Below are 23,242 nucleotides of genomic sequence, written 5' to 3'. Positions count from 1 at the left end.
TTTTGAGACAGGGTCTCCCTTCAGCCACAGCTGGCCTGGAACTCACTATGTAGACCAAGCTGGCCTTGAACTCACAGAGATCTGCCTGCCTCTGCCTCCCAAGTGCTGGGATTAAAGGCATGCACCACCATGCCCAGCTGTCTTCAAGTTTTTAATAAATATAAACCCTGAAGGCCCCAGAGAATCAATAATAAAATTGAATAAAATCATTCAGGAGAGAATGAAACAGGAAATCTCCAACCTTCCTATGAACAATCAAGTCAGTTAAAGAATACAACGTTGAAAAACTCCATAAACAATAACGCTGAACATAAAATGAAAATAAACCCAAGACATGTAAAACACACATGGAGAAAACTCTGAAGCACTCCTAGGAAGGCATTCTGTCGAGCCTGAACCAATGGAAGCATAGCCCCCTCCTCTCCCCTAACTACAACCACTCAATCTTCACTCTCCACGAACTATTCATACACTCATTGTGGTATCTCAACAGAAACATCAAGAAACTTTCAAATGAAGCTGGACAATGATACTGAGGTTCACATGGAAAGAAAAACCTGCACGAACAGCTGAAAGAACACTGAATGGCAGAGGTGAGCCTAGCAGACAGCAGAGCACTCCAACTCCAAGTCTGGTGCTGAAACAAGGGCAGCTCCTGATCACACAGAAGCTCAACGTGGCTATCGGGACACATCAAGTTTTCGAAAAGGAACAGGAGAACACACGGTGGACAGCTGCGTGCATGTCAGAGAGTAAGAGAAAATGAAATTAAGTGTGTGTCTACTTTGGCAGAAGAAACCAGGAAGGAAATGCCATAAATTCATGAGATCAAAAATTGAAGGCATGGGGAGGTGACGTTTGTAAGAAGTGTTATGCTACATCAAAAAGTAAAACAATAAAGTCAAGAAGCATGGGGAAAACCCTGAAATGGATACAAATAAATTAATCTAACTATACTTTAAACTGGTAACACAACCATGATGGGATAACAGGATTGTCTCACCAATTTAACAGTGGAGAGAAAAAAGAAACCCAAGAAACTTTTGGACACAATGTTTTAACTAAAAATGTCAGGTTAAAGACAAAAAGGCATATAAATGAATATTAAACTTGTTAGTATGGTTTTTGTACAGGTTATAAATTCTAAGACCACTACACTTTCTGTAATTGTAAAAATAGGTCAGTATGTTCAGAATGGTGGTCAAGGACTTCTCGTTCTTGAAGAGAATCAAACATAAGGGAAGTGTTCTAAGATGAACTGAAACTGGACAGCACAGTATCAATCCAGTGCATGGATTTATTGGAGGACAATGGACACATCACAAAGTACACCTACTCTAAATGTACAATTTGACAAGTTTTGACATGTATATACCATGAAACTTACCACAGGCAAGACAATGACATCATGACTTGTAAAATGCTCTTCATGTGCCCTGGGACCGCCTACATCCTGTCCTCACTGAAGAGATGACCATGTGCTTTCTGTCCTTTATTCTACTGACATGATGTTTTAGCTTCATTTTCAAAACCTTTTTTCATGGTTTACACAACTTTCTTTGTTTCTCTAGCCTCTTTTTTCCCTTAGGGCGCATCACACTTAAGATTTTTCTCTTTACCATATGCTTTGATCAATTTGTTATTGTATGCCTTGGCATACTTTTGTTTCTAAGCCTAGAGTTTATTAGTCTCTTGAATGTGTAGGTTTATGGCTTTCATGTAATTTAGAACATTTTTTACCAATATTTCTTCAAATTCAAATACTCCCCGCCTTTCTCTTCTTGGTCAGCACCCCAATTATGAGAGGTGCTGGACTTCTACAGCTGGATGCTCTTTTCTGAGTTTGTTGTGCTCCGTTTTGCTTCTACTGCTGTGCATTAAGTTCATTTTTCTTTTCTTCTGCTATGCCTGATATGACTTCCTCTCCTACAGTGTATTTTCAGACATTTGTCATCTATGTTCAATATTTTTATGTGGGTGTGCAACTTTCATGCTTCTTTTTTAATATAAGGAACAGATCTAATAATTTTAATGTCTGCTAATTCTAATAGCTATGTCATTTCCAATTGATTTTCTCATTCTGAATATTTTCCTGCCCGCTTATTTCTATGGCCCGTAGTTTTTTTATTTGGTGGAAAGTGCCATAAAATTTTTTCTTAAGTGCTTGCTTGTTAATTATGCATTCCTACAAAAGCTCAGGTGAGGTTGACACAGTGCTAACTCTGAGGCAACAGTATGCCCTCTGCAATATGCCAAATGCCCTGTGAAACCTTACTCCAAGCTGGCTGGGAGGTACAGGCACTCCTGGCTGTGGGTAAGCACAGAAATGTTTCCTCTAATCCTTTTGGGTGGTCTTTTCTACAGCCTCAGATAGGTTCCATGTACCAATGCACTGATCAACATCCAGCTGAGTTCTACAGGAGACCCTCTACAGACCGGCGGAGTTCTTCCTCTGTGCTGCTCTCCCCTCTACCTTACTCCTTTACATGAACTCCAGCACCTTGGTCTCCCTGGATGCTTAACAGAGTCTGCCTACAGCCCCATCTGTGTTCTCTTCCCATGTCACAGTCTGAAAACTCTCACGGCAATAAGTGGAGAGTTCAGTTCATTTGTTTCCCATCTCTAATAGATCAATAAATAACAACCCTCTGCTGGCCTTTTGGTCCCACCACTTCATATACCGTGTCAATGTTTTGTTGCTCCAAGGTGGAGAGTAAATGTTATTTCATCCTTGCTAGAAGCTAAGCTCTTGTTTCTCATCGACAGATGTAGAAACAGAGATGAACAAGTATATGCATGTTTACTTGTACACATACAAATATTTATGTATGTTTGTAGACATGCTTATATATGCATATGAATGATAAAGCAAATGCTTAAAAATGCTAGTGTTGGCATAAAGGCTATAGTAGAGATCTGTATGCCTTCAAGCTAATTTCTCTAAGTCGGAAAGGTCTGAAGTGATACACAAAACAGGTATCTTTGGTAGCTGTGGCCATCACACTGTGAACATAACTGCCAGTGGCTGAAGAAGATGATCCCCTGGGGATGACTGAGCTGAGCAGAGCATGCTGCCTTCCATGGTCTTCAGCAGTTGTTATGCTGACTTCACCAATGCATTCCCTTTGATCTTAAGCATCAGCTTTTCTACAACTACAATGCCTGCCCTAGCCATAATCCTGCCTCTCTCCCCATGATCTGTCACTCTATCTCCTGTAGTTGGAAAATCATAAAATACAGCTTGTAAGAAAATTGCCTATTATCGTTCATGCAGCACATATCCATTTATAATACTGTATGTACTGTAAGCGGTTACATGTTTAGTACTACTGTTTCCCAAAGTTTCAAATACTTCCAGATCTTCAGAAAGGGGTAAATTTAATTTTCAAAATGTCAACACCATCAGTAAAGACTACCACATTGGAAGTGGCTGACTCATTTTCTGTTCCTAGTACAGCGGGGAAAGTTTCATCAGAAAGCATTACCTGATTTTTTGAAAAGCTTTTCCAAAACATAGTCATCACTGCTCCGTTCCTTGGCCTCACTTTCTTGCTCAGTATTTTGCTTGTGGTATCCCCTTTTCTTCACTAGGTGTGGGATTCGAGTTCCCTCAAACTTGGCATCTCTGTTCTTAGGGTTTTGCTTTGGCAGTGGATGTTTCTCTGGGATCTCTTCCTCTGCAACACCATGCTTTCTTTTTGTCTTATGCTTACAAGAATGACTTTCCACTTGTCTGCTCACCCACAAAGGTTTCGCCTGAACCTGGCAGCAGTCTCCTTTTGCCGAGGGGCCTTGCTTCTCACTGGTGCTTGCTTCACCAGACGGCCTAGATGCTTTGTCAACTCTTGGAGAATTTGAGCACTTCTCATCTCCATTCACTGCTGGCAGCTCCTCCGGCTCAGATACTGCGCTTGTGTCTTCTCTAAGCCCGACACCACAGGTTATGTTCCTACTTGTGTGACAGTCACCTTTCGTAAGACTACTTTCTTTATAAGTTTCATTTCCTGCAATCCCCGTTGCTTTAGATTTTTCCTCAGTTGGAATGCTGTCATTTACAGATGTATTAGGATGGGAGAACTTCTTGCCTTTTGGGTCTGTTTCTAGAGCTGGTAAAGTTTTTCTTTTCAACTGGCGTTTAGGTGTCTGAACATCTGAACCAGTTCCTGTAATGGGGAAGCATTTAATGTTATACTGCAGACTACTTCCGCACCTGATTAAATTAAATAACTTTATGTAATACCTGCAAAAATAGCACTTGTTTCTGTGCTCTGGGATGTATCAGGACTAGTCAGAGTAAACAGCTCATAAAGATCATTGGATTTGAAAAACCGCCTTTGTTTTGGATCTTTTAGCACTCTGTTTGTCAAAAACTGCTTGAAGATTTGTCTTAAAAGATAAAAATTACACTGGTATGAAACAATGTTTAGGTATCAAAGCTCCAGTTATAAAACATGTAAGAGATGATAACAGCAGATCTATGAATGATTAAAAAGCCCCCAAACTTTCAGTCTTGGATAAATTACAATTCAGAACATACATAACACATCAGATGATCTCCAAAATTTTACAGAAACTAAATTAGAAAAATTAGAAAATAAATTACATTAGAAATTCCTCATTATTTATACTCAATGAGTTTTTTCAGCCTCCAAAACCTATCACATTTCAAAACCCACCTTTTCACATTTATGTGACTCCCAGACTCTCCAAGCTGTAAGGAGCAGTCAGCTTCCCTGATTTGTGCACCAAGACCGGCCCTGGCCTGTCCAGTACCCTCCTGATGGGGTCAGGGTTTTGCACAGCCCTCACTTTGACCTATTCCCCAACTCCTATCTGCTGGAGCCTGTGTTTAAGATCACATACCAGTCCCTCTCCTACAGAGATCACTAAAAAACACCACTATCCCCTTGGCCACTTGCTCTTCAGGATACAGCTCTCTTCTGACAGGACTCACCTCATCTCCAGCACCCACAGGCCCTTAAGGACAATGAATGTTCCAAGGATAGACTAGTACAGGTGCGGGAGCTGGGGTATGGACAAGAATGAAGTCTGAGGGGCATAGGGAGAAGCTGGCCATGTCTGGACTCTTTCTCAAGTCCCCTAATGAGAACACAGGAAGTCAGAGAAAGGAACACATATGCTGCCAACTTCTCCAAGGGTCACCTGAGCCAAAGGTCGCAATGACCATAAAAGTCTCATTAAGGAAAAACTTCTAGTCAAGAAAATAGAATCTCTAGCTTAGGTAGAGATCTAACATAGTAGGGCAGGGTCAATACCTGGCAAAGGGCAACCCTAGGAAGGTGGAGTCTTCTGAAGCTATCTTACAGAAGATAGGCAGAAAGATTTTCCCTTTAGTGAGATACAGTACTTTTCCTTCCCGAATTCCTAAGTCCCTACAAGCCATCATGAGGTCTGCCTGGGTTTGGCCCCCTGAGACCTGGGTCAGGAAGGCACAACTTTCCCTTTTTTTTTCTCCTCTTTCTTCCTTTTGGATGATGGCCAGAAACTAAGTTCGCTTTTTCTGATACTTTGGGCTTCTTATTCTCTCTAAAGCCTCCCACCTCATTGTGTGGCTGCTAGTCCATCATGTGTCTGACTTACTTGCCAGCATGACTTTTTTCCTTTCTCTCCTCCAGGCGGCTGCTGGGATTTACAGCATGCTTGCCCTGGGAGTTTTTCTTTTAAACTCTAATAAAACTGTCCTTTGAGCTTCTGTTTGAGTCCAATCTTAAATTCTTTTATTAATGAGACTACAAACCCTGAGCGAACTGAGATTTCCCTATCAATCATACCTGCATAGTGTAGGGAAATGCCAATGTGTTAACTTTAAATCGTTACTTTACAATTTTTCTAAAAGCAAGTGGCACACTACAGTATATATGTAAGAACATTTCCCTCAGATAACAATATCAAACTTACATATCCTTGAATTTGAATAAGGAACAATAATAATCAGGTTCAAAGACATTTTGAACACCAATAAGGCATCAAAGTATATGGCAAAGAAAAAAAAAGATCAAACAGCCATATCCCTTAAGTTACAACAATTATTCTTTTTAAATGGCAAGGTATTTTAAACCAACACTTGGAGAAAAAAACAAAAAAACCTCTTTGCTGACAACTCTGGATGTAGGCACGGAGGCTCAGCAGCCACTGTACTGACCGGTGGTAGATCTTTTCCTCAATAGTACCGGCCATCAGAAGCCTGTACACAGTCACCTGCTTCTTCTGACCTATCCTCCACGCTCGCTCCCGCGCCTGTGACAGACAGAGATACTTTAACAAGGGCTCTTCCCACTGCAAGGGCTGACTAAGAGAAGCAGAGGTACCTGATCACCAACTTTCATTCCCTACTCAGAATTCTGACTAATGAAGAAATATACACCAAAGGCCTATAAAGGCAGATGAACAGCCAGGTAAAAAAGGAGAACCAAGACATCTCGATCCAAAAAAAGGTTCCTTCATATGTGCTCTTTTTATCCCACAGCTTGCAATAGATGTTGTACATAAACAGCTGAAGACACTCCCAGTCTATGTGGCTCTGACAATTTTGGTTTTTTTTTTTTTTTTTTTTTGGTCTTTTTGAGAGAGAGACAGTCTCTCTCTGTAGCCTCAGCTGTCCTGGAACTCACTATGTAGACCAGGCTGGCCTTGAACTCACAGAGATCCACCTGCCTCTACCTCCCAAGTGCTGGGCTTAAAGATGTGCACCACCACGCCCAGCACAATGTGTTCTTTTATGTGAAAGAACAGGACCTGACTAAAATGCAGACTGTTCTCAGAAGCCAAGTAGAAGAAACCCAAACTGTCATTCTAGATATCTTGTTTTCATGGAAAAGACAGACCTGTGTGTCGGTGCTTGGATTCCAGTCAGGGTCGTAGATTATGACTCTGTTGGCGCCGGTCAGGTTGACTCCTATGCCGCCCACCCGCGTGGTCAGAAGAAAGACGAAGATGGATGTGTCCTAGAGGAAAGAGCCATAACAGTAGGCACACCTGAGAGCTGCTACAGCCCCACAATCTACACACGAGTTCATTCCAGTCACCAGCATACCCAACGTTTGTGTCCGAGTCAAGTTCTCATATCAGAGCACTTACTTTTAAAATTAAGTATATTAGCAATGTTTAGAAGTTGGGTTCTCAAGAAGGGAAACACATCAAGCATTCTCTCTCTCTCTCTCTCTCTCTCTCTCTCTCTCTCTCTCTCTCTCTCTCGTTGTTCTTCACTAGCTTCTTGGCTTCTTCTCACTCAGCACTGACCTTTGAAATCCTACATGCCCAGTCCCGACATTCCTGAAGGGTACAGTTAAAAGCAAAATGTCGCTGGGCATGGGCACACATCTTTAAACCCAGCACTCATGAGGCAGAGGCTCTGTGTTGAGGGAAGCTTGGTCTGCAAAGCAAGTTCCAGGACAGCCAGAGCTACACAGCAAGACCCTGTCTCAAAAGATTAAAAAATAAAGTCCCCAAGCCACAAGGGTTGTAGCCCCCTTTTCAGGTGGCTGTGGACGTGGGCATGCTCTGTTTTCTCCCCAGAGAGCAGCTCCTCTGCCTTCTCAGTCACATCCCTGGTTTACCTCGTTGTATCTTGTAATCAGTGGTTGTCGTGACGCGATGGTAGTGGTCCCATCCATCTTGAGATAGGAATACTTGTGGGCTCTCAGGAACACTTCCAATATGTGCAGCATCTGTTGGGGGATAAGGGGAAACAGTGTGAAAACTGAATCTATTCCCAGAGAGAGTTTCTCCACTTGTTAACATACTCCCATAATCCCATACGACTATGTTAAAGGGATTTCTTGCTTGGACGAAGAGAAATAAAATTGCTGCAAAAGAATTTTTGCTAATTCCTTATGTTGTAAGTAGCCCAAACGCACTTGGATACCAGGAGAACATTGTGAACTTAAAAAAATAAGGCAACTTCTGGGGCTGGAGAGAGAGAGCTCAGTGGTTAAAACACTGGCTGGTCTTGCAGAAGACCCAGGTTCAAATCCCAGCATCCACATGGCATCTAACAACTGTCCATAACTCCAGTTCCAGGGGATCACACAGCCTCTTCTGTCCTCTGCGGGCATTGCATGACATGGGTGCACTTACCTACATGCAGGTAATATATGGATATACATAAAATAAAAATAATAAAATATTTTTTAAAAAGTGGCAACAACTTCTGTGCACCATCTCTAGAGAAAAAGCCAAACTCCTAAAAAGACCTGCAAAAAGATCCGAAGAGAGCCTTAAAACAATGGCAGATCTCGCTTTAGATAATGTCCTACCTTTTGTACTGGTGATCCGAAGTCCTAAGAACAAACTTGTTTATTACATGCCACTTGAGTCCTCACCTGCCTTGACTGGGAAAACAGCAGTACTCGCTGACCCTGCTTGTGCCATATCTTCAGCAAAGACTCAACAACAATCATTTTCCCAGAACGCTTCCAGTATCCAAACTGATCTTCTTCCAGTTCATCTTCTGGAGGACCACTGAGATTCTTGGGACCACCGGAAAAGAGATCAGGGTGGTTGCAGATTTTTCTTAGGGCTACAAGTCCAGAGAAAATCTGTGGTATAAAAGAACATATGAGCTCAGATGGCCCCATGTAAAGTAAAAGGAATGGAGGAAAGGAGGGAGGACTGATGTAGTGTGCAGTGTGGATTACAACACTGTTCTTCACCAGCTCCTGAGTTTCTTCTCTAATGTCAGCATTATGAGAAACAGCTGTAAGTCTGGATCTTTACTGTCCCCCAGAGGGTCATGCATTGAAGGCATGGTCCCCAGAGGGACAGTGCCTAAAGGCAGGGCTTTTGGGAAATGACTAGACCATGAGGGCTCTGACCATCAGTGGGCTAACCCACTGACGGCTTTATAATTTGATGGAAGTGGTAGAAATTTAAGAGGTGGGAAGGAAGTGGATCTTTGGGGGCTATTTCTTGTCCCTACTTCCCAGTCACAGGACGTGAGCAGTTTTAATCTTCCAGGTATTAATGGCCAAGATGTTCTACCTCACCATAGGCCCAAAAACAACGGACCCACGTGAGCACAGGCTGAAACCTCTGAAATCATGAGCCAAATAAACCTCTTCCCCTTTAAGTTGATTTTCTCATACTGACAGAAAAATGACTAACACAAGCTGAAGAAATTAACTTTCACTCATGTTCTTGCCCTGATAAGAAAATTTCTCTGGAAACAACAATTTTACTGGGATGAACATGTCCACAGAAGTCATAGTCAATTACTAATAACTCAATTTCCTTTACTAGAAAAAAGTAGTTAGTCCACAGTACTATGAACTTGATATAAAAAAAAAACAACTGCACTTCACAAATACAGGTCAGAAATGTCACACCAATCTGTAACTTACCAAATGTCTCCAAATCTTACATATCTAAGTACCCTACTAAAAGCCTTATCATTTAGTATATGAGCCAAAGGCTGAAATTCCATTCACCTTTATGTTATTTTTATTTAAAAAATTTTTTGTTTTTATTTTATGTATGAGTATTTTGTCTGCATGTATGGAAGTTCACCATATGTGTACAATGCCCACAAAGACCGGAAGAGGGTGTCTGATTCCCCTAGAACTGGAGATACTAGTGGTTGTTAGCCATCATGGGGGTGCTCGGAACTGAACTCAAGGACCCTGGAAGAGCAGCCAGTGCTCTTAATCACTGAGCCATCTCTCCAGTCACCATTTCTACACTATTACTACACCAGAAAGCAAATACACATGACAAATGCATGAAGGGGAGAGATGTGAAGGGTTGATCCATGTAACAGAAAAGCACTGAAGATGGGCTAAAGCACCCTAATTCCCAGGCCCCAGAGTACTTACAAAGCTGTAAGCATCATTCAGGTTCTCTAAAGCTTTCAAACTGTGACTCAAATCAAACTCACTGGTGTGAAAGTTCAAGTAGAAAAACAGGAACTGAGTCAAAGGGTATGGTAAATTTAATTAAACATCAGTTATATTAACAATAAAAGATCTAAGCAAATGAGGAACATTGCCAAAACGCTCCCAAGAGTCATCTTTAATTCGTTTTTCTTCCTCTTGTCTTGCACTTGCCATACAGTAGCCACCTGCCTCATGGAGCTACTGAGCACAGCATGGGGAGTCCAAATTAAGATGTGTTACAAAAATAAAATATACACCCAAGTTTAAGACACAGTACCAAAAAAAGGGTACTAGCTGTCATTTTGAAGTCTCCATTATACATTAAAATATTCTGAACACATTAGGTGAAATAAAACATATGATCAAAATTCATTTCATCTGGTTTTTCTTTTTGCCTTTTAACATGACTACTAGAAAATTTAGGCCTCCAAGGGTGGCTGCATTCTCTAGAGTGGCCTAGACCCGCCCCCTACCCCAACTTGGAGGCACATGAGGAAGCAGTGATCTGACCACTGAGGAAATGTGAATGGTTTTGAAGCATTGACAACTGACAGACTAAGGAACTGCTGGGAGGAGATTAATAGGAAAAATGACTAAATCTGGAAGTTCCAGCACTGGGGTGTAAGAATAACAACAGGTGGCCACTCGGTGTGTGTTCACCTCTATCCAGCTCAGAGCCTAGGAGCGTGCCAGGGTGGACTTCTGAACACACTGCTATATCTTCAATGGGCAGAATGAGGGTCATCATTGCAAAGCTCAGCATGGATGAAAGGACATTCAAGCATGCCCTTGCTATGTGGAAGGCACAACATCCAACATACTGGACTGTTGAGGCTTGTTCTGAAAGCACCACACAGCTCTGTATGGTTAATAGCAAGAAGAACATTTCTCCTGGCCCTAGGAAAGTTACATGCCAGGCCAGCAAAACAATCTACAGGGTAGGATATTACACACAAAGGAAAAATAAGTGTATCTGAAGCTTTAGACTAAAAGTCTATTACAATCCTACTACATATCCTTATTTAACAGACACATACCCATGCTGAGTGCTGACACAATGCCACTAGAGAAAAGTATATCTTTACCTCTGTGTGCCCACTTACCAACCTGGCTCCCCTACATTCTGCTGGGATGCCTAGTCCTGCCCACTTACCAACCTGGCTCCCCTACATTCTGCTGGGATGCCTAGTCCTGCAGGCCACATCACCACAGGTTCCACTGTACGGTGCCGTTCTCCCACTCGGTCACAGTGCTGGATTCAAGTGCACCAGGCCTGTAGTGAAGACGAAAGGCATGTGCTCTAATTTATGAATGTTTTCTTATTTCTAGAAGGGCTTCAAATTCAGTTAAAGTTCTCACCAAAATGCTTTCAAGGGGGGTCTTAGAAAACACCTGATCCAGTTGGCAGTCTATAGCAACTATGTAAATTTCAGGTGCCTGGTTTTCGACACATGTCGTGATGTTCTTACCCCTGAGCAGTCTCAGCATGACATTCTCATGTCAAATGCTTGGGGTCACTCCACAGTGGGAAGGTGTTCCAGAAAGCCAAACTCTCACATGTGCAGAGTTTATGTAGTGGGATTTTTTGAGAAGACACTGTCTAGTAATTTTGAAATTCTTGGTAACGTTAGAAAACGTTTTCATAGTACAGGAAGGAAAAGGGTGAGTAAACAGATTCCTTTCATACAGTGGGGACAATAAGAGTTAGAGCCTTTAAACTCTGATACAGAGTTTTATCTGGTTTCTAAGATGCCAGTGGTTCCTAAGAGTATATTAGGATATGAGACTCATCTAGGAGCTGACAGAATTTATGACTTTCATAACCATATCCTGATAATACATAATTTTGGTCAAATTTCTAAGAAAACCCAGCGATGTACCTGACACTCACCTTCGGATGCCTAGTCCCGCCCACTTACCAACCTGGCTCCCCTACATTCTGCTGGGATGCCTAGTCCCGCCCACTTACCAACCTGGCTCCCCTACATTCTGCTGGGATGCCTAGTCCCGCCCACTTACCAACCTGGCTCCCCTACATTCTGCTGGGATGCCTAGTCCTGCCCACTTACCAACCTGGCTCCCCTACATTCTGCTGGGATGCCTAGTCCCGCAGGCCACATCACCACAGGTTCCACTGTACGGTGCCGTTCTCCCACTAGGCCACAGTGCTGGATTCAAGTGCACCAGGCCTGTAGTGAAGACGAAAGGCATGTGCTCTAATTTATGAATGTTTTCTTATTTCTAGAAGGGCTTCAAATTCAGTTAAAGTTCTCACCAAAATGCTTTCAAGGGGGGTCTTAGAAAACACCTGATCCAGTTGGCAGTCTATAGCAACTATGTAAATTTCAGGTGCCTGGTTTTCGACACATGTCGTGATGTTCTTACCCCTGAGCAGTCTCAGCATGACATTCTCATGTCAAATGCTTGGGGTCACTCCACAGTGGGAAGGTGTTCCAGAAAGCCAAACTCTCACATGTGCAGAGTTTATGTAGTGGGATTTTTTGAGAAGACACTGTCTAGTAATTTTGAAATTCTTGGTAACGTTAGAAAACGTTTTCATAGTACAGGAAGGAAAAGGGTGAGTAAACAGATTCCTTTCATACAGTGGGGACAATAAGAGTTAGAGCCTTTAAACTCTGATACAGAGTTTTATCTGGTTTCTAAGATGCCAGTGGTTCCTAAGAGTATATTAGGATATGAGACTCATCTAGGAGCTGACAGAATTTATGACTTTCATAACCATATCCTGATAATACATAATTTTGGTCAAATTTCTAAGAAAACCCAGCGATGTACCTGACACTCACCTTCCTGCTGGGTAAGTGCCTTAGGAGTCAGGCCTTATGGTCATACCCCCACCTGGACCCGTTTCCTAGCTCAGGGGTTCAACCTCGCTTCAGTGACCTTGCTCCTCAGCACCTCCGGCTCCTCAGCACCTCCGGCTCCTGGGCACCTCTACTCCATAGCCACTCCAGAGGTGGCATGTGACTGAACAAAGGTGACATATAAGAAGCCTTGCACATTCCAGACTCCATTTTCCTTCTCTCCCTCACCTCCCTTAGTATACAGTTTATTTCCCTAGCTTCTGCTCCAGCTGACCTGATTATCTCCATTGAGAATTCCGTAAACTTCTTTGGAATCAATGAAATTCTGGTAGACTTTGTGCTGCTCATCAGTAAGACGGCAAAATAATACCTGCGAGGAAAAAGAAACCGTAGGTTAAAAAAGAGATTAATTAGGGCTGGAGAGATGGCTCAGTGGTTAAGAACACTGGCTGTTCTTGCAGAGGACCCAGGCTCCCAGCACCCAATGTTAGCTAACAACCATCTTTAACTTCAGTTCCAGGGGATCTGATGCCCTCTTCTGGTGTGGGCACTGCACAGCATGAGTGTACTTTATGTACAAGTAGGCAAAACACCCACATACATTAAAAATATAAATAAAAATTTTAAATATATATTATCAGTAAGGCTTCCTAATTTAAAACATGTACAATTTTAACAATGTACCTCTTATTAAAACAACAAATGACAACGATAACCTCTCACAGATGAACAAAGCATTTTCCATCCATCTCCTGACTCCTGCACATTGCTCAGCAGTCCCTCCAGACTGGCTTCCTGCTCACAGGGCAGGCTCAGGACCCAGAGGCACAGTCACATTTCATTTCAGTCCCAATGTGATTAGAGACCCTCCTCCCAGATCACTCATGTGCACTATGCTTCGCAGACTTGGCAGAAACCTTCACCTCACCTGGAACTCCCCCTTCCTGGGATTCACAAGGTTACCAGGCTCTAGTGGCAACACCTGAGCTCCAGCCCACTGGGGCCATTCCATGCCATTGTGTCATCCGACGTCCTGCCTCTCAATCCTGTTCTCTCCAAGTCTACCACTACTCCATGGCCTGACTTTCTTCGCGGCACTTTTATATTCCCATGGGATGTTCTTTCAGCTACCCCTGTGCCACACATGTGGGCCAGATCTACTCACCCACATGCTTCCCCCACTGCTTTATAACTGGCGTGCAGCAGCAGCAGCCCCAGTCCTGCAGCAGCCTACTCCAGAGGCCACCCCCCTAAAACCCCATGCATCCTGCCCAGTACCTTCTTAAAGCCCGGAATGGCTGTGCTGACTCCTCCTTGGGCTCCCTCTTCCTCCTAAGCCATTTCTCTACCAGACATCTTTGTCTCAACATCTACTCACAATCACACAGAACAACAACAACAAAAACGCTGAAGCTACCCAATCAGAAGGATTTGGTTCCTATCCCTCAATGCCTCTACTTCTGTATCCTCCCCTTAGTGAGCAAGACAGTTCAGGGAAGGACCCAGGGCAATCCTTCAGCCTCTGCAGCAGATCTGAACACCCATCTGTCTTCCTCAGGGCAGTGCGCTGCCCATTTGACTCCACAGGGAAAGGGGGAACTTGCTGAGAGAACATGGGACAGTCCTCACCTTTACTTCCTTATCTGCTGCAGCACCTGGTGCAAGTCACTGATGCCGCTGACCTGCCTCCAAAACATCAGTACTAACCTCAGAGCTGCTAAACAACTAGATTCCTCCCAGTTGGGCCATTTCCCTTCACTCTGCCAGCCGCAGTCCTGCCTTTTCCTAGACTACTTCCACCTGTCTGCTGGGGCCCCTCCCCTCTTCCCAGCTAGTTTTTCTTCCATCCTCTCCTTTGATGTTGCTAAGGAGAGCAGCTACTTGAGCCGCTTATCTCCTCTTGTTTTCCACATGCTTTTTGGGCAAAGCCAGCCCTCAGAACTGGGACACCTTGCCAGCTGACTGGTCTTAGTATGGTCTTACTGGTCTAAACTTCTTATGCATGTGAGGGTTGCTCAGGTACTTCACACACACCCCAAATTAACCCATAAATTATGCACTAAAAGCTGCCTCTCCTCCGGAAGCCTCTATCACAGACCCGCCCTGGAGTCTAAGGGGGAAATCATTAGGACATCCAGGTCCCTGCTAGCCCTAGCCTTTTCTCAGTCTAAGGCACATCTCTCTGAGGGCTTTGCAGCTCCTGCCTGGGGTGTCCTGTTTACTTTCTTTCCCCCGCCCCCAAATACTTTGATTTGCAGCCTGAGTAGTCTTCCAAACTCTAAGGCTAAGGGTTTCCAATTCCCAATTTCTTAAATTCCTATTTTCTGCCCGTTAAGCACAATGGCAACTGACTTTCCTCTCAAACACAAAAGTTAACTGAACAAATGATTCAACAGGTGCCAAGCACCTGCCAAATCACAGTGAAAGCCAGAAAACCTGGCTCTCCCATAGTCTGCAGTCTAGTAGAGACCCTAGGAGGGTCTTAAAATTCAGTTTCTCTGCATGTGCTCCCTGGACCTAAGTGGGTATGGCAGAGCTCCAGGTGGAAGCATCACATGTACATGGAAGCAGAAGGACATGATGAGAAAACAGAATGGATCAGTTTGGGCCACATGTGGGAGAGAGAGTAAGATTCCACAATGAAAATAAATCAGCATAAATAAGCTAAGTCCGTGCTGTTGAATAGGTGGTAGGGTGAGAGACAGAGAACATAGGCTAGTAGGAAAGGAAGATTGAGAAAAATCAATTCGGCATCAATAAGTGACACTCAATGGAGTGCAGAGTCTTGTTGGGGTGGGGGAGGTGCTGGCAGACATCAACTGCACCAGTTCATGAGAAAGCTGCAGGATGTGAAACAGACAGGTAAGAGTGGTCAGCAATGGCTGACTGGGAATTAGCACAGAGGGCTGTGGCTGAGGAACTGGCAGGAGGGAACGGCAGACCTTTTGGAGGAACATGAAGATAAAAACAAGATGAGATTTGGTGGAAAAGAAGAGGCAGGGAAGAAGGTAGTCTTGATGACAGATGTCGAAGCTCTTTCACAATTTCAACCTGCATGATCTACAATGCACTGAGCTTCTTGAAGACCCTGAGGAGAAGGTACATCTATTAAGACTATACACCAGCAGGACAGATTCAGCAGCATCCTTTTAACACCTAGTCAGATGACAGCAACCCTTTTCTCAGTACATTCCCATACATTCGCAAACAATATAGTCTGTCCTCTACATGGCCATCTGACTTCCTTCTTTGCTGCTTTCTTTCTTGCCCCAGGTATCAGCCACCCTGGCATCCTTGCTGCCCCCAAGTGCCAACACACTGACCCCATCCATCACCTGGACTGCTCTTCCTACAAATCCCAAACAACTCATTCTTTGACTTTCTTTAGGTCTTCGCACAAATACCAATGGATCAAAGGTCTCTTCTGACCATCCCTTTCAAAAAGCCCACTCTCTAAACTGTGTAACCTTCAACACTTCTGATCCCCCAACTTGATGAAAGCCACCTGCTGAACCACCAGCCACCTTACTTGTGACTCTCTTCAAGAATTAATGTGAATTTTATGATAACAAGACTTGTCTGCTCACTGCTGTGTCTCAGAGCTTAGGAACAAGGGAGGTATTCGTTTGCAATCTAGTATGTGGCATGAATGCCCTGGGGGCTTAAGGAACATGGAGATGTTTAAGAAGAGTAGCTGGAGGAATCCAGGTGCTAATTCAGGGAAACCAAAGCCTTCGGACTAGAGGCAAATGCCACATTGAGGTATGTGCAGAGTAGCCTATCTGTAGCTACAGCACCATGCTGTAGGCCTGGCCTGTCACACTGGGAGAACGAGAGTGAAGGGCAGCATACCCATGCTTGAGGAGTACATGGCCACCTCCTGGACTTACAGACCTGTTCGTTTTTATCTGGCAGAGAAAGGCTCATCTTGACGTCTGATTTCATTCTCCGCAGTAGGTATGGGTTAATGGTGTCTCTTAAGACACATGCACACTTATAAGCAGTTTTAACCTTCAATAAAAGAAAACAAGGAGAAAATTAGTTTACAGAATACATTTGTTCTTTCCTTTCAATTGATTCCATTTGTTAAAAATAAAAGAACAACCAACTGGTACACAAATTCAACTTAGAAAAAGTCAACTAAGTTCTGTACGCTTCAGGGAACAGTCCCTTTCAAAGCAGTATCAGAGGAAAAGAACTACCTCATTAAGCTAAATGTACAACAGAAAAAAATCTGGGAATTTTGTGCCTTCTTTCCTCTTGTATATTTGTTTTAATGATTACTATATAGTTATACCCTAAAGTAGAGATTTATTTAGTTACTGACCATTCTCTAGGGAAAAACTGGTTCTGAACAAATCTCTATTTATAATCTTGCATTCTCCAAAAGCTACAAGGGAACTGAGACTGTGAGATTAGAGATCAAAAGCTAAGTGTGGGGGAAGCTACAGCAGTGGGAGCCACCAACTAATGGTGGAGATCAGACTTCAGGGAATAAGTTCAAGAGGGGCCCTACGATCCAAGAAATGAAAGGTCACTCTGCCTAAAATGGAGCATATGGCTCCATAATGAACATGGCCACATGAGAGGGTATTAACCGTACACAGAAAAACAAAGCCCCACAGCCCTGGAAACCACGCCCTCTGCAATTCACTTATGGGCAAGCAAAAACTCCAATTAATTATTGATAATTTTAAAAATTCTAAATAGGCTTAATAACTTAGTAAATTATTATTTCATGGAACAAGTCTAAAATTTAAATATAAGAAGCTTAGCTATGAAATGAATTTTTAAAAGAGCTTGAGTGTAATACACACAGAAAAGTTCAAGTTAAACACATTAGCATTAAACAAAGAAAACATTTTAAAAATCCTAAGTAGAGATAACACTAAAGGCCTTTAGGAAAAGCAATATGGAAACCTACCACTATAGAAGCTTCTTAAAGTATATACATGTACATTATAAAAAGAGAGTAAAAGGAGTTACCTTATAACAGGGGGACGTTGCCCCTATTAGACACCATAGTGGGCTAGCAAAGTAAAAGCCCAATGCCAAGAATAGACTCCTTTTGAAACTGTTGACTAGGGGTCCCACAGACCCTCAAACAATACTGGCCATTGCCCCTGCTCTTGGTTACCCACCAGAACTTCATGGTAAGACCCTATTGCCTAAGATACTATATATATAAGTTGCAAAACAAACAAGAAGAAATCAAGCTGGTGCTGACTTCAAAGCCTCATCTCTACTGGCTATTATTAACAGTGCTGGAAGATATATGCAAGTTATCTGAAGAGAAAATTAATCATCAACCTTTCCCAGCTGTGAATTCTGCAAGCTACAACAAATAACTGGTCTGGTAAGATATGCCCACTGGTACGATAGTGGCATAAATATTATGGGAGTAACCAATCACTTTCTAACTGGATCTAAGGTATGTGTCAGAGAATGGAGACCATACCTGACATTGATATCAGCCCTAGGAACCTGAGGCTAAACAGGTCATAGGACTTAGAGGAGAGTCTAATACTAATTTTCTGTTAAAGAGATACAGTATTAAACTGACTCCTAATGACTTATCATTATACCCATAGATTAATGCATCTCTCAGCTCACAGCTGAGAAGCTTCCTCATGCAGCAGATGGCGATTAACACAAAGAACCACAACTGAACAATCAGAGAATAAGAGACCAAAAAGTGCCTATCCCTCAACTGGACACTGAAACTTCTACCTCCTAAGGCTCAGGAATCACTGTGGAAGAGGGGGCTGAAAGATTGTAGAGTCAGAGGAGGTGGATGACCACAACGAAACTGAGTTTCCCAGACAACTAGGAAATTACTCCATATGAACTCACAGAAGTGCCAACAACACAAACAAGTCCCATGTAAGATCAAGCCAGATAAGATCCCAGGACAGACGTGGGGAAGTGGGTAGAAAATCCCAACCCCACCTGAGGAACTACTAGCAACCAATGACTGCTGGGAGAGGGAAGAGTCACATCTCTTTTAAGAGTATGACGCTTGGTAGATTAACTAGACTACAGGGGCTGGACCCAAAACCTGAAGGGCATATGGAGACACAAATCTGACTCTACAGGCCTTCATATATATACATACGTACACACACACACACACACACACACACACACACATACACACACATACACACACACGAATACATGAAATTGGGCAGGGAGTAGTAAGGAAGGGTGTAGAAAGAGAGGGGATCTAATATAAAAATATATGAAATGCACAAAAATTCAATAAAAAAGGGGAAAAAAGCTTGAGTATAATACACACAGGAAAGTTCAAGTTAAACACATTAGTGTGTTACAAAAGAAAACACTTTAAGAGAGAGGCCCTAAGCACTCCTCTTTCATGTCTGCATCCATATATGTATACTATGTGCATGCAGGTATTGCATGAACAGACATGTATAATTATAAAGCACTGTCTGCTCAGGTTCTTTTTAATCCTGAAGCCCAGGCTGAGCTCCCGGAGGAGCAGTCCCTCTGGGGGCTGCTGGTACCCTGCCTTCACCCTCCTCAGCCTTGATGAGCTATCTTTCCTCCAAGAGTCCTTTCCTGAGTCCCAGAATTTGGTGTGTTTATCTCCCCTGGTCACAGTTTTCCACTACCTTATTCTGACATGTCCTTTTACCACATTACTCTTGCTGACCCACTGGACTTCTAGGGAGGTTTCTGGTTTCCAGCCTCCTCCCATCACAGTGGAACCAGCCTGACACAATAATTATCTGTGGGCAGACTATCTTCATAGGATTCAATAGCATGTGACAACAATGATCTTAAACAAAAAATAGCAAACAAAAACAACATCCCTCTCATAAAACCTTATCACCTAGAAATGGAGAAAAGATAAGCAGTTTTGCTTTCTGTGGTTCCTGTTACCTCAGATCAATTGCTGCCCAAAAATATTAAATGGAAAATTACAGAAATAAACAATTGACAAGTTTTAAACTGTATGCTATTTCAAGTAGTACCATAAAAATCTTGCACTATTCTACTGTGTTCCACCCAAGACACAAATCGTCCCTTTGCTCCGCATATCTCCACTGTATAGGATACCCACCCATTAGCCCAGCAGTGAGCTCAGTTATCAGACTGCCCTCCTGCATCACAGTGCAGAGGGACTGGCACTCTCTGTGATTTCAGGAATCCGTATGCCTTACAACGTATCTCCTACATACAAAGGCACTACTGTACACAAACTCCTGAGACAAGGATTTCAAGAAACATTACCTTTACATGTTCTCAAGGAACTGTTCCACAAATGTTTTGGTAATTCTCAAGGAGAAATATTAACTCCACGGTTCAGAAATTGGTCAAAACAACTTTACCAAGTAGTCCAAAAACAGCACAAACTGACAGATCTCACACCGAGAAAACAGGTCACATCCGTGACACTCCTGCCAAGACTGCACAGCTCAACTGCAACAATGAAGGGACGTGAGACAAACCCAAAGTGAGGTTACAATCCATAAAGTAACAGCTCTGTGGTTGTCAAAACTGTCAAGGTCATGACAGGCAAAGAGAGGGATAAAGAGACAGAAAATACAGGAAACAACTGGCAGGAAGTGAACAAAGACAAACTAGGAACAGAACGACAGCAACACTAAACTGCCTCCTGACTGGCGTCCTCGCTGTTGTCATGTGAGTGACTGCGCTTGTTTTTAGAAAACACACTGAAGGTGTGAGGAAGGAGCACCATGCCTGAACTTACTCAGCTGAATCATAAAAACACCAGTATTCGTCTGTATATTACTGGACAGCAAATGCACCAAATGATAGCAAAACGCCAAATTGGGGGGGAGGTTGCAGGAGAAGTTTTAACTTCAGCTTGAAATGAGTCTAAAATGGAAAGTTAAAGTGTGTGTATATGTGACCAAAAGTCACAGCAAGGATTCAGAGAAGGAAGAGAGCATTTGCAAATTAATTAACTGTTCCACTGCAAAAGATAAAGTCACTAAAAATGGTTTTTTTACAATTCTCTGATTTTTAGAAGTATAATAAAATATTTTTTGAATTAAATATCCTAAAACATAAGAGCATCTGTTTTTAGAGGACAGCTTTATTCCTGGCCCAGACAGGATCCAGGAGGTGAACCCCCATTTGAACAGGGCTGCACAGAGAACCCTGCTTCATCCCAAGGCTGAATGAAGCCTGCTCCCACAAGCCACATGCTGCCCCCTTAGAACCCCACCCCCAAGAGGTTCTGGTCTATGATAACCCAATTCTACCTGCAGCCTAGGCCAAAGCCTCAGAAGTCTGCTGCAGCAAGCCCCACCTGTTTATTCTACCAGCAGCTATGTCTTGCTTGTCCTGCCAATAAATGCCACCTGATCTCCAGTTCCTTACTGTGTTACTCTTAGACCATGACCCAAGTCCAGGTCCAGTTCCCCCTAGCAACAACCCCCCAAAAAAGAGTCCCTCTAAATCCTCCAGTGCCAGCCTCCTTTCCCCGTGACTACTTACAGCCCAAGAAACTCCCAAGAACTATCACTTCCTATTAGTCAAGTGGCTCAAATACCTTCCTGTTGTCCCTTAGCATCACTGACTCCATTTCAAGCCCCCAGTTCCAGCTTCTACGGCTTTTTGCCCTCAACTCGCATGAGTCACACAAAGGAAAAGCTGCTCAGCCGCAGTGCAGCTGTGCTCACAGAGCAGCCCTTAGCAGAATGCTTGCATTCTGTGTGTCCATTTTGTTTTTCCCAGAGCCAGGACTTTGCTAATTTCCAGTCCTCCCTGGTGTCTACTCTTTCGGCCCTCTTACTGTAAAACGCACTACCCAGTTTGCACTACATTACACGCTGTCCAGAACTGATTCGCCCTTTTTTCATGATTTCTGAATGCTCTTATGATCACTTGCAAAATTAATTTTTCATTTCTTATCTGAGAGAAACTTTCCAGGAACAACCAACACCAAACCCGTTTCATTTCTATTGTGAAGAAGTTTTAAATAGTGTTTTCTTCTAAGTAAATCATTCATAAGATTTTTTTTAAAACCTCATCTGTAAAACTACAATTTATCAAATAGAGGTAATTTTCTGAGTTTTATCAGATACCAATTTATAAGCCTGGCCACTTCCCTTACATTTTCAATGACTTGGCTACAAAGCATGTTTGGGGATGTTTTTCAATGTGAACACTGCAAAGGTGCCACTGTCAACCATATTACCTGCACTGGGGAAGCATTGGAGTAGCCCCCCATGGTGATGGGGACAGAGAACTGCTCCATAAACACAGGTAATGTGCCCAACTTTCCTGGAAAGACAAAATCAAAGAGCGACCACAGCTCTCGGAGGTTATTCTGCATCGGTGAGCCAGACAAGATGATCCGATGAGGTGTGCGGAACTATTTGGGGAAATAAGATAGCATTTTATGAAGTATTTTTAACAAATGACTGCCACCCAACCCAAAACACACCCAAGTAATAATTCTTTAACACATTTAATCATACTTTTGCTCTCTCATTAATTTGGTTCTCTCCAAATTGCAGATTTTTTTTTTTTTTGCAATCTTCTAACTATGTATACCAATGAAAATACTGGGAGGAATTCTCTCTTATTGGTCAAGCTGAATATTACCTACTGGAGTCGGATGCGCTTATACTCAGACCCTTATAAGAGTCCTGAATAATGAAAATTCAAAAGGACAAACAAAGAATTTTCTGAATTAAGATAGGACTCAATAAATGTTAACAAAAGCAGATAGCCTATTCTCAACGAAATATCACCAGCCACCTGGAAATCCCCCTCACTGTCAGAGACTATACCTGTTTGCAGGAAAGGGTGACAGCAGCATTTGGGTTTCGAATTTTGTGCCCTTCATCTAAGATTACATAATGCCAGTCGTGTCTGCTAATGTCATCTTGCATCAGGCGAATGTAGGAGTAAGAAGTGATCAGAATCCCATGACAATGCACAATATCTCGAATCAGCTTCTCCTATAACCACAGTAAAGACACAAAGCTAGATTTCAATGAGAAATGAAAAAAAACGAGCATGACCCACAATGACATCCATTAATCATACAGCACACTAAAAACCACAACACTAACACACAGACGGCCTAATAACACGTATCAGCATGCTGCATATGGCTGATCTGTAAGGCAGTAAGCACACTGTAGTGGAGCTCTCAAAAAAGTTAAGTTATAAGTATAATCAATTACTCAGTTGCTATTTTTCTAAATCATCCTTTGTATCTGTTCTTGTTAACTTTTCAAAAACAAAGTGGACGGAAAGTGATTGTCTTAAAATAAAATCAAGAAAATGAAAGAAAATCCAAAGAAACAAGAAAGATGCACTGAATGGCAGGAGGTAAGGGTAAAAGATATAAAAATGACTTTAAAAAAAATGGAAAAAAGGCCTGGCATGGTGGCACACACCTTTTTTTTTTTTCAGATTTTTCAGTAAGTATTTTAATTATTTATTTAATAACCATATAATTAGAAGAAGCATTTCATTACAACAGCATTGACATATCCAATAACAATTTCCAGAGCTGAG

The 23,242-nt window shown here is 42.6% G+C and overlaps 1 protein-coding gene across 3 annotated transcripts in view; it reads right to left on the bottom strand.

Moving 5' to 3' along the window:
* The window catches only part of Ercc6 (ERCC excision repair 6, chromatin remodeling factor), a 90,041-nt gene that overhangs the window by 4,188 nt on the left and 62,611 nt on the right, over nt 1-23,242 (bottom strand). For all 3 annotated transcript variants that reach the window (XM_029564044.1, XM_008834115.3, XM_029564045.1), the window contains exons 9-18: nt 22,507-22,677; nt 21,909-22,085; nt 16,610-16,726; nt 12,990-13,085; nt 8,343-8,558; nt 7,578-7,688; nt 6,846-6,965; nt 6,164-6,258; nt 4,241-4,386; nt 3,486-4,163 (exon numbers count right to left, since the gene is read on the bottom strand). In XM_029564044.1, coding sequence (XP_029419904.1) covers nt 3,486-4,163; nt 4,241-4,386; nt 6,164-6,258; nt 6,846-6,965; nt 7,578-7,688; nt 8,343-8,558; nt 12,990-13,085; nt 16,610-16,726; nt 21,909-22,085; nt 22,507-22,677 — 1,927 coding nt within the window. The remainder of the gene's footprint in view (nt 1-3,485; nt 4,164-4,240; nt 4,387-6,163; nt 6,259-6,845; nt 6,966-7,577; nt 7,689-8,342; nt 8,559-12,989; nt 13,086-16,609; nt 16,727-21,908; nt 22,086-22,506; nt 22,678-23,242) is intronic.

This window comes from Nannospalax galili, unplaced genomic scaffold (genome assembly GCF_000622305.1).
Source record: "Nannospalax galili isolate Female #2095 unplaced genomic scaffold, S.galili_v1.0 scaffold996, whole genome shotgun sequence".
NCBI lineage: Eukaryota > Metazoa > Chordata > Mammalia > Rodentia > Spalacidae > Nannospalax > Nannospalax galili.
Note: the sequence above shows the minus strand (reverse complement) of the source record. Positions and strands in the feature narration are given on the sequence as shown.